General features: G+C 42.6%; 1 protein-coding gene across 4 annotated transcripts in view; it reads right to left on the minus strand.

Annotated features, from left to right (window-relative positions):
* Positions 1–15,133, minus strand: part of LOC129172081 (1-phosphatidylinositol 4,5-bisphosphate phosphodiesterase beta-1) — a 124,658-nt gene that overhangs the window by 27,487 nt on the left and 82,038 nt on the right. For 3 of the 4 annotated variants that reach the window (XM_054761451.1, XM_054761453.1, XM_054761454.1), the window contains 13 exons: positions 14,625–14,782; positions 14,007–14,089; positions 13,026–13,110; positions 6,944–7,115; positions 6,163–6,249; positions 5,333–5,403; positions 5,042–5,138; positions 4,843–4,927; positions 3,000–3,124; positions 2,776–2,930; positions 2,442–2,706; positions 2,264–2,368; positions 2,079–2,194 (listed from right to left, as the gene is read on the minus strand). In XM_054761451.1, the coding sequence (XP_054617426.1) occupies positions 2,079–2,194; positions 2,264–2,368; positions 2,442–2,706; positions 2,776–2,930; positions 3,000–3,124; positions 4,843–4,927; positions 5,042–5,138; positions 5,333–5,403; positions 6,163–6,249; positions 6,944–7,115; positions 13,026–13,110; positions 14,007–14,089; positions 14,625–14,782 (1,604 nt within the window). Of the gene's footprint in view, positions 1–2,072; positions 2,195–2,263; positions 2,369–2,441; positions 2,707–2,775; positions 2,931–2,999; positions 3,125–4,842; positions 4,928–5,041; positions 5,139–5,332; positions 5,404–6,162; positions 6,250–6,943; positions 7,116–13,025; positions 13,111–14,006; positions 14,090–14,624; positions 14,783–15,133 lie in introns of all 4 variants that reach the window. The other variant, XM_054761452.1, reaches the window with a different exon arrangement.

The following is a 15,133-nucleotide window of genomic DNA, read 5'->3' on the forward strand; positions in this document are numbered from 1 at the left end:
AGTGTAGTGGACGGTGCTTTTATTTTGAAAGTTAGTAGTTACAACAAAGTAGCATGAAGTTTGGAAGATAAGGCCTTATTTTGAAAAGCAGCGTCCGATGCAAACTATTTTTCTGTGCAGTACACAAGTGCTTTTATTTTGAAATTTTTTTGTTACACAGTCAGCGTGTCATGCAGTACATATGTGCTTTTATTTTTAAAGTTAGTAGTTACAGTTTGTCTAGATCAGTGGTTCTTACCCTGGGTTTGATCGAACCCTAGGGGTTCGGTGAGTCGGTCCCAGGGGTTCTGCCTCCTGTGTAAACGATAAATAATCAATAAATAATTTATAAAAAATATTGCTATTGTGTTAAGTTTTTCTTACTTGGCAACTGGAACACTTTTAACTTGGAGATCACGTCACTCTCACTCCGACTTCCCAGTTCCGAGTACAAATGAAACGCACCATCAAGTAGTCAACGTGTGACTGATGTGGTAGTATGTCGTGTGATTTCCTTCTTAATATTTTAATCCATACTAACCATGTCGAGCAAAAAAAGAAAGTGGTGGGATGAATATGTACAGCATGGATTCACACGTATCACGAACCATGATGGGAGTCAGCGTCCTGTCTCTGTCATTTTGAGCACCAGTAAACAAACATATAACTATAAACAAACATATACCTATAAACAAACACACCTATAAACAAACATATGCCTATAAACAAACATATACCTATAACAAACATATATCTATACATACCTATAAACAAACATATACCTATAAACAAACATATATCTATAAACAAACATATGCCTATAAACAAACATATACCTATAAACAAACATATACCTATAACAAACATATACCTATAAACAAACACACCTATAACAAACATATACCTATAAACAAACATATACCTATAAACAAACATATACCTATAAACAAACACACCTATAACAAACATATACCTATAAACAAACATATACCTATAAACAAACATATGCCTATAAACAAACATATGCCTATAAACAAACACATACCTACAAACAAACATACCTATAAACAAACATATATCTATAAACAAACATATATCTATAAACAAACATATGCCTATAAACAAACATATACCTATAAACAAACACACCTATAAACAAACATATACCTATAAACAAACATATGCCTATAAACAAACACATACCTACAAACAAACATATATCTATAAACAAACATATACCTATAAACAAACATATATCTATAAACAAACATATACCTATAAACAAACATATATCTATAAACAAACATATGCCTATAAACAAACATATATCTATAAACAAACATATATCTATAAACAAACACACCTATAAACAAACATATATCTATAAACAAACATATACCTATAAACAAACATATATCTATAAACAAACATATACCTATGTCTTGAATTTGAAAAAAAATATATGTTTTATTTTTCACTAAAGAAGGGTTCGGTGAGCGGGCATATGAAATTGATGGGGTTCGGTACCTCCAACAAGGTTAACAACCACTGGTCTAGATCTAGCTGAGTGAGTGCATAATGTATTTCTTTTATTTTGAAAAGCATTGTCAGCTGCAACCAATTTTAGCATACAGTGCAGTGTACGAGTGCTTTTATTTTGAATGTTAGTGGTCTCAGGTTGTGTACATGCAACCGAGTTGCGTGAGGTCTGCAAGATGAGGTTTTATTTTGAAAAGCACTGTTCAACGAAAGCATTTCTAGGGTACAGTGTAATGGGAGGTACTTTTATATTGAAAATGACAAGTGACATGAAGTCGAGATGCAACCAAGCAGTGCGTCATACACCATTAACATGCTCTTATTGTGAAACTTAATGCTTATGTAGTTTGGATGCACTCGATGGGTGAAGTATATAGTACAAAGGGCATTTTATTTTGAAAAGGTGTGCTTTCATTTGAAAATCTAGCAGTTATACAATATGTAGCCTCCATGCAAGCAATTAGCATCTTGTGCATTTATTTTGAAGAGCAGCAGATGTACGAGCTTGCCTTACGTCCACCGCGTCCACTTCCTATCTACACGTCAACAAACACCCCCACCTCTTTGTCGGCCTCCTCGTCTCCGCCCTCCTCCAGGGTGAGCGCCGCCAGCTGATTGGCTCTCTGCTCCATCAGGTTGACATAGCGGATGGGGTTGGACAGAGCCTCGATGACGTCTGGCGGCGGAGGACGAGAAAGACGGTGAGCGCGCGCAGCCTGAGAAGACGGCGGGAGCGGCGCCTCACCTGCGAACGTGTCCGGGACGTAATCTTTGACTTCCACGTAGACAAAGAGGGCGGGCAGCGTGAGCGACTGGTTCTTCTCGTTCCTCAGGTTGACGTAGTGGTAGCCTGCGGGAAGGGTGGCCAGACGTCACCACGTGGTGGCGCCTCCATCTTTGGAAGGACGAAAGCCGTACGTCACCTGGACGGATGGCTGACACGGGGATGATGCGGTGTCCGATGAACTTCCCTCCCTCTTCAAACACGGCGATCCTCAGGGACGCCAGCGTAGGGAGGACCACCTTCTTGAAGACGATGGCCTCCTCCTCCCAGATGGGGTTGACGGCGTTGCCCTGAGATGTTTTGGTCTTGAAGGCCTTCCTCTTGGTGTCCACCGGCAGGCCGAACATGTCCATCTCCACGTAGGTGCCCACCTTCTTATCCGAGAGGAACTGCCCCGAGATGATCTGGAAGGAACACGCACGGTGAGAAAGGCGTCGGTCCGCCTCACGTACGAGAGGGCGCGGTACGCGTACTTTCACAGAGAGCGTGTTTGCTACGATGCCGTCCACGGTGCTCTCGGTGAACGGGTCGAAGTGCTTGTCGGGCCGCCGCATGAACTCCGGTTTGAGGCGGAACCCGCTCTTGCCGTTGTACTCGTACATGCCCAGGTTGAGCTGCATGGACAGATCTGCAGAAGGCACAGAAGACACGGTATGTCGTTCATCCCGCACGCGGCCCCTGACCTTCACCTTCTTACCGATCGTCTGGAAGTTGAGCGCCACCAGCTGGCAGCCGGCGTTCCAGAAGAGCTGAGGGTTGTAGTTGGACGAATCCACTCGAGTGCCTTTAGGGTAAATCCTGCTCAGCTGCAGCTTGTTGTATCTGACGCATTCGGGTTAAGGACGCCGCCGTGGCGACATTGTCTCAGTTGACTTTTGGCTCGAAGCAACGGCCGTGCCAGAAACACTTGAGTGCTGCAAAACATGTCATCAAAATTCAAGACGCAGATGCCATTTTGGGCCCATGCTGACATCTTAAGTCGTGTCACAAACACCTCAGATTTCAACGCAACCTAAATTATACTTCTGGCAATGACGCTCATCCGAGTAATGTTGCCACAACCAGTCGTGAGGCACAAATATACACTAAGTCCCCAACTAACGAACACAATTGGTTCCAGACGGCCGTTCTTATGTCGAATCGTTCTTAAGTAGGGGAAAAGGTAATATTACCAATGATATAGGTACTACATGTACATGTATACATATACAGTATATGTGTATGTATGTACATATGAGTTTGGATGCAGTAGTAATATTAAACCAGGATAATTAATGAAAAAAACAATAATAAAAGTGATATAATAATACGTAATTATAAATGTTATTTACCTTTGAAGAGGAGTGGTCGAGCATACGTCGTTGTGGTGGAGTTGGAGGAGGAGTTATTGAAAAAAAGGACAAATGGTGGTGGTGGTTAGACTCTTCTAAAAGAGGTAGTGTTCTGTGGGTGGTGTAGAATTAAGCAGGCCTATTAACTCTTCATAAACTTTAATCACACGCTCTGTCCGGGTTGTATCATTTAGCTTACCATTTAGCTTTACACTCTATCTCCCCAGTGTCTGACTCTTCCTCTGTTGGTCCCATTAGCAGTGTCACAGTGCCCTCTACTGGTCAAGCATGTACAGTAGCAGTAGAAATACTGATTGAGTGACTACAAGGCAAAATAAAATAAAATATAGACCAGTCGGCTTGTGTTCGTATCTGCGAGTGTATAACATTAATTACAGATGTAAATCTCAGAAATGCAATGGTGTTCATAATAAAACAAAGAAGTCGGTGTTTTAAAGTAATAATTAATTAAAAATAAATAAAAATCGATGTATCTATGGATCAATCTCTATATATATATACAGTATGTGTGTATATATATATATATATATATATATATATATATATATTAGGGCCGCACGGTGGTCTAGTGGTTAGCACGTTGGCCAACACAGTAACAGCTTGGAGATCGGGAAGACCTGGGTTGGATTCTCCCTTGGGCATTTCTGTGTGGAGTTTGCATGTTCTCCCCGTGTGCGTGTGGGTTCTCTCCGGGTACTCCGGCTTCCTCCCACATTCCAAAAACATGCAGGTGAGGTTAATTGGTGACTCTAAATTGTCCATAGGTATGAATGTGAGTGTGAATGGTTGTTTGTCTATATGTGCCCTGCCATTGGCTGGCGACCAGTGTAGGGTGTACCCCTCCTGTCGCCCGAAGTCAGCTGGGCTAGGCTCCAGCATGCCCCCGCGACCCTAATGAGGAAGAAGCGGTATAGAAGATGGATGGATATATATATTATATATATTATATATATTTATATATATCTATAAATCTATGGATGACATTAAACAAAACATAATAAATAAATAAATAAATAAATACAAAAAAGACTCCTAAGTGGACTAACAAATGCAACAGAGCTCATAACAAAACAAAGATGAGAGCGTTTTAAAGCGTGATTACGTTATATTGATATTATTTAAAGTGAGAGCGGCACTGCTCCTGCAACACAATAAAAATAAAAGTGTCATCATTAATGACAAGGATACTCCACAAATTCCACAGGAGATTTGGTCAGCTGTTCCAACGCTTTGGTCTCCACGAAAGACGACATCTGGTAGCTGCGACTGATCTCTGCAGGTGCACACAATAAAATGCACATATTAAAATGTCCTTAAAATTTCCTCTAAGTTAAAATCCTGAATGAAGAACCTGGACTAAAACAATAAAACAACAACTGAAGTGTACTTTTGGAAGCTTCAAAGCTGTTAAACTTGACGGGCTGGATGTAGATGACCAGGTTCGACATTTCCTCTGTGGCAAACGCCTCGCTGCCCGCCGTGCCCTGCAACGCACGCACGCACGCACGCGCACACACACATACACACACACACACATTACACGAAGTACACAAACATCGTAAATGCATGCACCAAATCCAAATCTTGGGGGAATCATGGCAAACACAAGCGTTTATCTGCTATTTTTGCGCATTATATTTTATGTCCACTAGAGGGCGGCATCGCCCCATAAACCCACCTCGTCCATGGATCCCTTTTTGCAGTCGTCATCATCTTCATCTTCGTCCTCACTTTCCGCCTCCACCTCACCTTGTATAGGAGATAAACACGTATGCTGAGAAAAAACATTTGATAATAAATGTTTTCGAAAGGGTAAAAAGTACGGAGCCCCAGACGAGACAAGGAGAAAAAAAATTGACGGGTTAAAAAAAAGAGGATTTTTTGCGAGAGTTGGCAAAACTATGTGAAGCTACAGGACACACTTCCGGTCATAGTTTGCCCCCACATAGCGAAAATCGGGTGGAAATGCATCATTTAATTTCCATCTGCAGCAGTTCCGCATCCCTTAATGCACAATTGTAGAGGTACAAAGTGATACCGTAACTGCAGGAACAAGTTTTCAATTCCGTGATAGTTATTCGGCTCGTCTTTTGAAAATAAAATGCTAACATCCGGTTCTAGCTAGCGTTGCTGGAAACACATCTCTTTGAGTACTGTACCGGGAAGCAGTTGATTAGCATTGATTAGCCATACATGGGATTCTCTCACTTGTGTCCACTGCTTAAACACTCATATCAGAAACTCATATCAATGTGCTGCTCTTAATTTTAATTTTCAACGCACACATCCGCTCTGAACACGGAAGTAACGGAAGTACAATGCACTTATTGTAAACAGTTTTGTGAAATCTCGCAAAAGGATTGCATTATTTCTCGCACAAATTAGTTTTTTTACCCATCATTTTTCAAAGAGAGAATATCTTATAAACAAAGAAGTCCAACAATTCCCAAACATAAATGGAGTGATTTAAATGATTGAGAGCTCCATCCCTGTGGTCGGAAAACTCACCGATGGACTTTCTTCCCTGCGGCCTCAGACTAAGGTCAGCACCCTCTGCTGGCTGGGAGGAATCTGTCATGTCCTCCTTGGTCGAACCTGTGCGGATAAAACAGCAATAAATCAGCTTTGCGTGCGCGAGGAGCACAACTCCAATTAAAAGTGAATGACGGGAGGTCCGCTGTATGTTTTTAATAAATAGTTAACACCTGAACTCGATTACTTTTGAAATAATCGCACGAGTCCAAACGTGTCATTCTAATTACTGCCGCAAGAGGGCAGTGTGGGCAAGCATAACAGTGCAGCTCTGCAGCCAACAAAACACACATTAACACTTCCATGAGTAATAGGCACACATGTTGCTTTTTTGGTGGCAATAAAACCCAAAAGATAATACACACTATAATGAGCAGCAAAAAATATAATTCTGCTTTTACAAAAACAAAAATCCTCATTAATTTAGTATAAATTTATGTTTATGCATTAATATGTTTATTTATTGTGGCGGTTTTGGCAGTGGTGTGGAATAGATGGTTATATACCCTCGTTAGCTACAAAATAAATACACACGAGCTGTGCATATTGTATTGTTGTTGCTCTTGCACAAACACCAGCGCTGTGTGTCATGTTTGCCCGACAGCAAGTGTATGCAACATCTAATAATACTCTCTGCTGATGGAGAGCGCCATGGAAATGATGAATGCTAAACAATACAGTCGTTTAGCTTCACTGACCACATAACATCACAACATTATGTGTGTGTGTGTGTGCGCGTGTGTGTGTGTTGTCGTACTGGCGCCGGGCGAGGAGGGCTCGCACACGCTGGACGAGTCGCTGCAGGTGTTGGACACCTGCTCGGCCAGTTTCTTCTTGGTGGAGTACGCCTTGTGGTGCTTCTTCTTGTTCTTCACCAGGATCTTCCCCATCAGCTCCATCGGGCTGGGCAGCGGCGCGCCAGACTCCAGCTAAGAGGGGAGGGTCACACAGAGGTCACTTGCAACGTGATGATGAAAGCTTTCCACAGGATCGTGAAATAGCCTCGCAATGTTGCAACTATATTCAATAAGAGGTGCAAGAATGTCGACGGTTTAAAAGGGCTTTTATTGAGCCCTACTGGGAACACACCGCTTTAAGATGTGTAGTGAAGCCTGAAGTGGTGGGCATATACACAGCAGGGGCCGGGTGAGATGCGGCATCGTTTCAATGAGGAAGGATGACGTCACGAAAAGTCAACATGTTCCAGCGCTTTGACCCCTTTTGCCCCCGATGCAATGGGCTACACCACTAACAGCCACTAGGGGGTCGATTTGGGCTACGATATTTTAAGCCAGGGGGTATCCAAACTTGTTTCATCCAAGGCGGCATATGATAAATGAAAGTATGGAGGGGCCACTTTGATATTTGACATTTTGTACACCAACCTATTCAGATATGATAAGACGTTACATGTACTGTACAGTACAGCAGATATTTCAAGGGACACCAGCCTGCATCTCAACTCTGCAATACAGTGCAGGTGAAAAAGTGCATCCTTTTCCCAAATATTTCAACATTTACATTTTCCTGTAATGTTCTGACTTTATTCCCATAATATTTTGACTTTTTTCTTGTAATAGTATACCTTTTTCCCCAAACTAATTTTCCCAGAATTGCAACTTTATGTTTTGTCTGTTTCACTTAATATGATGGTTTTAAAACATCCCATATTTTTTTCATTTTATATTTCAATTTGTATTTATGTATTATTTCAATTTCATTTCAATAATAATATATTTTTTCCACATAATATGAGCACTTTAATTTATGACGCCTTGTTTTCTTGTAATGTTATGATTTTGTTCTCCTAATATTTCAACTTTAACTTTCCACTTTTGATGAAAAGTAGGGTTCGTGTTAGCACCAACGAGGGCTGTCACAGGAGCTCATGAGATTCAAATATTTCTTGTGGGCTGTAAAGCCTGGGATGATAATAAATAAATGACACAATACACAATACATGAAAATGAAGTGGATAATCAATATATTGCATGTGTCTGGCAGGAAGAGAGTTCACTCTGTGCATTGCTTTCAGCACCTTGGCGCGTTTGTTCCATAGAACAACGGCATGAACGGAGTGAGCCGTTTTGTCAGTCATACAGTCTTTTCGTCTCGGTGGGTGGAGGCGGGGCTGCTAGCATACACACAGAGTGCAGAAGAGCGTAACGTAGTAGAAATTAAATTAGTAGATTGCAATATATTGTCGTATACAAAATTTTCCTATTTTTCCATTCTACTTCACTCAAAAGGAATGTTAAAATGTCGTCTTGTAGACTTAAGCTCATGTAGCATTTTGTCTTGTCTCGCTAGTATCAACAACATGCGTTTTTGCTTGTTTTTTTTTAACCCAAATAGGTCAACATTTACATTTTCTTGTAATGTTCTGACTTTATCCTTATAATATTTGGACTTTTTTCTTGTAATTCTGTATGTTTTTACCAACCCAATTTCCCAGAACTGCAAGTTTATTTTTGTTTAGTTAGTTTGACACGATGTGGCGACTAACTATGTTAGAAAATCACACATTTTTAATTATCTTGAATAGTTCAATTTGAATTTGAACTTATTTATTATTTTATTTGAATAATTTGATATTTTTTCTCCTAATATTATGACTTTATTCTCGTAAAATTTGTACTTTTTTCTTATAAAATGATGACTTTATTCTTTATTTTCTTAAAATGACTGTGGTTTTGTTTTTCCCTTTTTGCTGTGTTTTTTTTCATTTTCTTGATTAAATGCATTTTTGGGGCCAATACAAAAACAGCCGCAGGCTGCAAATGGCCCCTAAGCTGCATTTTGGACACCCTTGTTTTAAGGGCTAATGTGCTCATTTTGTATAGAATTGCATTTCTAGTAACGACAACGTCTCATGTTTTGGACAAAAGGTAGTTTTGGCGCCAGTTTAAAAGGTTCCAAGGACAAAGTATCACGTGTAAAGCGCAAATCCGGAGGGAAATTCCAAGTTGTGCGTCGTGGAGCTTGCTGAGAGTTGAACACAAAGAGCAGGCTGACGCGTCTATTCATTTATTCATGATTGTAAACAGCTTTTATATCACAGTGTTAAGAAGTATTAACGATGGCGGCGGGAGGCAGACATTATTCATCCGCGATAAACACGGTCTTCAGCCATCCATCAGCGCGTTGAGACGATGCGTTCAAGGCAAACAAACGACAAAGAAGCATACGCTGTTGCTTTTCCTCGGAAGCCGTGGAATATTAGACTTGACGCCTTCCTGATTCACATTCCTGGCATCCGGCCCATTGATTTACACCCAAATGACTTGCTTGAGTTCAATTTCACTTTGCCGCCGAACGCCGCAAGCATTTTCTCTCTCGCAATAAAAGGAGAAGAGATGATCAGCGCCGAAAAGCCAAAACCAGAAACATTTCAAAGTGGAAATGTCCTCTGCGTGTTTACGTCCTGGGAAGCGGGCTGACTTCTCCTGTTGCTTTTTGTGACGTTTACGTGTGTTTGTGTCAGTAAATCCCAGCAGGAGGCTCGGCAGCGACGCTCAACTCTGAACCCCCGGCGTCACTTCCCGTCCACGCCACTGGAACACACACAAGCGCCAGTCTTATTCCCGCCGCCAAGCGCAAGTGCGGAGGTTACGTTTTTGCCGGCGTTTATCTGTTTGTTTGTGTTCAAAACAACTTGAAAAGTTCTCAATGGATTTGGTTGAAATTTTCAGGAATTGTGGGAAATGGGAGATGCAAGAACTGACTCCATTTTGGGGCCGATCCGGATCACCGTGGATCCGGGAATTTTTGAAAGGATTCTTTAATGTTGCGGGATAGGACAACTTTCGGCATTTGTGCATATAAGTCCACAAAAAATGTCCAGCGCACTTGGAAAAAAAAATACAATACAAGTTTCCAACAGGTTCAAAAAAATATCAAAGACTGACCCAAAAAATGTAGGATTATTATTTTGGTGTGAATCACAGTATGAAGGGGGACTATGGTGCCTGGCGCAGGTCTGCGCTCTCCGTTGCCTTTTCTAGTTGATGTCTTATTTTCTCTTATTATGTCTACTGTATTGGGTAACAGGAGTGTAAAGGTGACTAGAGGGGTGTTATTTCATGTCTAGAGGGCTCTACTGTAGTAAATGAACAAATTCACTTATCACAGTCGGGCCTGGAACCAATTAAGTAAGATAAACCAGGCATTTGCTTTCCTTTTCATTTCCTTTGCGTACTTCTTCAGTGCGTCATATGCAAATGAGACAATGGCGTCACGCATTTCATGAAATCTACGCTGGTAAAAATAGCAAAACGTGAAAAGAAGCTACACATTCGACACAGCAGACTGCATTTTGGTTTGGAATATTGGCGTTACATCACGTAATATTTCACTCTGTCGCGACTGGTCAGGGGTCAAGGGTTGGCTCCAGTCCGCCGCCGCTCAGAGCTGCATAGAGACACGCCCCCTCATGCGGTGACATGCTAATGGTTATTAGTAAACAGTAAATAAAAAAGGGATCTTGGATATAATTGGATGAAAATGGAGAATCGAAGTGGCGAGAGCAGAGGAGAAGTGACCTTGGAGTCGGTCTTTAGCTCCCCAGAAAACCCAAAAAATCTTCCCATTTCTGTCTTACGCTGGTTTGGATAAAAAAAACAAAACACTTTCTGGCTGCCATTTTCAAGAAAAAGCAACAAACAGTAATGTGCTGTGTACAAAAGTCCATTTAAAGCTCACACATCCACTTTGTCTAAAATGTTGCTAATGTAGGCTCGGGCCCTTTTAACCTTGGTCCGCTTGACCGCGCCCCTTCCTTCATGACCACCGTGCACCAAGCAGAAGAAAATGCACAATGACAGTTTAGTGGAGTGTATTTACGGGGCTCAGCTGGAACCAATCAGGCCACGTTAGCCCATCTGCCGCCTCCCATCCATCCAGCCAGGACGTCCTGAGCTGATATCCTGTTCCCCCCCTCCCTCTGAGATTACACGCCCGCTGGCGGGACGTCACGTGCTGTCGCATCACGCGAGGGGCCGGTGTCAATACACACAATTGGGGGGGGCATGGGTTTCGGCTACAAAGAACGCAAAGGCAGCTTTGGTTGGCCTGGTCGCCATGGCAACAGAGGACAGCCTGGTAAAGGGCAGCCAAGGAAAAGCCGCCGCGTTTATATTAGCGCACTTTTCCCTCATCTGAACGTGTGACACACAGAAATATAAATAAATACCATCAAGTCAGCGGGAGGCCATTTAGAAGTGTGACAGCCCGGGACGAGGCTGCTAGCGCGCTTTGCCAAGTGCGACACAAAGCGTCCATGTGATGCTGCATGTGACACGTGTGCACACACGCACTGAACAAACCACTCAACGCCTCAGTTGTTACCTTTGACCTTTGGAATGGGAGGGAGAAAGAAATGTGAAAAGTGTTTGACAGCCTTAAAACTTAAAACATCTACACTGACTGGAAACAAATAAAGTTGGCTACTTGGCGGATTTCACTTGTTGTGGGCTATTTTGGGAACCAACCCCCCGCGATAAACGAGGGAACACTGTATACACTTCCGGGAGATCAAGACTCAGTCTACTGATTGTGTTTCAGAGCCAGCCAATCAGGTACAAAATGACACGAGTCGAACAGAAAACTGGAGCTGCATGTGTGAGTTTTGAAACATCGAAATGATTTGAATATCAATAAACGGAATTTTTATCAACTGAATTTTAAAATGCTATATTTGAACAAACTGATTTTTCTTTTATTTTATTCCATGAAATTTTAGTATAATTTGATAAAAATAATAAAATAATAATAAAATTGAAATGCAATGAATTCAGGCTAAAACAAATATTTAGTAATAAAGAAACAAATGAACCTTCGTAAACTGGAACAAATGAGGATGTGTTGATTAGTCCTAATGAAATATGATGACATCACTACTACCAGGAGAACCAGAGTATACAGGGGGAGGAGCCACCTGCTGTGGCCCAGCAAGGTGCACTGTATTCGGGCACACGCGCCGAGCAGCCGGTGTGACGCCACGGAGGTCTCTGGCAAACCTATTGCACTTTTCAAACGCTGTGATGCTGGCGTTTCAGGTGGTTGAAACGCCAGGTGGATGTTTTTTTGTGTGCTCGACGGTACAACGTCCTTCCTCTTAAAGTGAGTGTTTGTTTCCAAGGGAGCTCAGGGGAAATTACGACAGGCCGTCAACGTCACAGGCAGGATAATAATAATAATAATAATAATACATTGAAATAAGTAAAACAATTCAAATGAAATGACTTCATAATAATACGTAAATGTAAATAATAGAACCCAACGTCTGTCTGTATTTGTTTGTGTGTGTCAGAAATCAACTCATTCCCTGCACTTCCCCTCCTCTCCAGAGGGAGGCACTGAACATTTAAATCCCCAGCACCAGCCTCAGTGGGACATGCCTCCTATGAAGGGGCGTCCAAACTAACACTCATCCTTCTATTGAAAGCACATCAAAGTAAGCGACACCTACAATGTGCTGATGTACGGTTTATTTGACCCAAGAGTTTATTTGTTGTTTGCTTCGTTTGCTCTCATATGACCCCTTTGACACTTGGGATTACTGAATGCTATTTTCTCTTCTTGTCTAGAACCATGGCGAACTCAAGTGTGGGAAAATAAACACTTGCCGATTCAACTGCAAACGTTTCCTGGTGGTCTGTGGCTCCAGTAGAACTCCATTGTTTCCAACAGTGTGCGTGAGTCTTATCGTGAGTTCGTGTATGGACGTCACGCTGAGCAGCAAGGACACACGAGTGCGATAACATCTTCCCAGCCCCTCCATTGCATGCGCCGCCGTGTGCGTGTGCGTGTGCGTGCGTGCGGGCGCACGCAGGACTCACGGGATATTTCTCCAGAGGTTCCGTCAACAGAGCGTCTCCAAATATTGAGCGGCAGTACTCGGCCATCTTGGCCTGCTGCTTGGGTCTGTAAAGTCAGACAAGGTCAGGACATCGCTCGCTGAAAGATATTAAAGCCACAGTCAGAAACCACAGAAGCCCAAGCAGTGATGTACACCACAGGCTAAACGAAGCTACATCATGTTTTCACATAAACACTCTGCCCATGATAGTCATTGACGCCAAAGACGTGTCCTGGCTGGTCCACCAAACACTACAGTCGACTAAAGTAGGTGATCATGTGGTCTCCATGGCAATTAGCAATTCTGTTCTCCTTGTTACAAGGTAGTGTCGCATTCAGGTTACTTGAAAGCTGTTATTTAAAGGCCATATTATCACATATTGTTGCTTTATATGTGTAGTTGTTAAGGAATACAAAAGGTAGTGATTTTAGTGTGAGGCAGGTTATACTATACATCAGCCCTAACTGTCAAAACTAACCCTAGTGCTAACGCTCATGCTAACACAACATAATGAGGTGTCCTGGCTGGTCCACCAAATACTACAAACAAGTAAAGTAGGGGCTATGTGGTGGCCATGACAATGACAGAGATGCTATTTTAGCTTTTACAGGCCAGTGTAGCATTCAGGCCGTTTGGATGCCCTTATTTCGCATTAATGTTGTTACTTATTGGTGCTTTAAATGTGTGGTTCCTCAAGAACAAAGCGGCAGTCCCAAGGTCAAGATGTCGAGCCATACGACTCAAAGTAACATACACTTTTGGATCAAAATTTGTGCCAATCCTAACACAACAAAAATACTGCAGGTGTCCTGGCTGGTCTAAGATGAAGTTTGTACGTAATATTGCTTTACAGCCAAAGATGAGAGTTTTCTTAAATGTTGGCATCAACGAGAGCTAAAAACCCCCCAACAACAACCAGGAAAGGATGAAAGACTCGTTAAGTACGGGGGCGCTGACTTACGAGTCCACGTGGTTCTCGAAGGACAAGATGACGGGGAAGGGGGAGGTCTTGAAGGCGCACTCGGCGATGGCCTCGATCACCTCCTAAAGAAAAGAAAATGTAGAAAGACAGGAAGTGCATTGAAGAAACACGAACAATACGGAAGGAATCAAGCATCCGGTGTTTATTGGAGGTGAGGCGGCTGTCAGCTGACTTGGTGGAAAAGGTCTTGGAGGTTCCATGGGCTGCTCTTTTCTTCTTCCACCTCGTCTCTCCATCCACGCACGCTGGCCTCCTCATCTTTCGGGATACGGTTTAAGATTCTCTCGTGTGTCCCCTGTCCCCCCCCTTTGCCTCTGCGCTCCGTACCCGTTTGTTTGTTTGTTTGTTTGTTTGCTTGCTTTCTATCTGCCGTGAAAGAAGCTGCCGCGTCTTATTTTCCTGCTCAGTGGAGATGCAGATGGATGCAAATATTATTCTGTTTGCTGAGCAGACACGAGAATCGACTAAATGCTGAGTTCCAACTCCCCCCTTGAGAGAGACCCGGACTCTATCTCCACTCTAGAGCACCTCAGACGTGTTTCATGAGGTCCTTCTGCACCATCCAACCGCTGGAAGCATCTCTTCTGCTTGCATTACCTTGAAGGAGACTTCGGTGGTCATGGTGAAGCCGTGGGTGATGACGGGCTCCTCTTCCGTAGTGCGACCCTTCCAGCAGTCCAGTTCGATGCAGCGACACCCGGACAGCAGAACCTGCTTGTACATCTCCACCGACGAGTTCCCCGCCAGCTGGCCGGCTAGCGGCAAAACACAACAATCCAGGTTACGTCAAGTCAAACTTTACGTGGCACATTTCACACCAGCTGGGGTGTGACTCAAACAAAAAATAATGAAAGAAAGAAATAACCACACACGGTTTAGATCTAAACTATAAAATACAGTAAATAAAATCAGTGATGTTGTTCAGCCTTTGTTGAATGCCAGAGGAAAGAGGTTGGCTTGCATCTATGATGTGCAGGGGAGTCTGTTTGCACATCCAAACCCACATCGAAACATCAGCGCACTTCTGATGGGCCTTTTGGCACTTAAAGCCTTCCGCTGAGGTAACAAGCAGTGGTAGGCAACAAATACCTAATATTTGGTTCATT

Source organism: Dunckerocampus dactyliophorus, chromosome 19 (genome assembly GCF_027744805.1).
Source record: "Dunckerocampus dactyliophorus isolate RoL2022-P2 chromosome 19, RoL_Ddac_1.1, whole genome shotgun sequence".
Lineage (NCBI taxonomy): Eukaryota > Metazoa > Chordata > Actinopteri > Syngnathiformes > Syngnathidae > Dunckerocampus > Dunckerocampus dactyliophorus.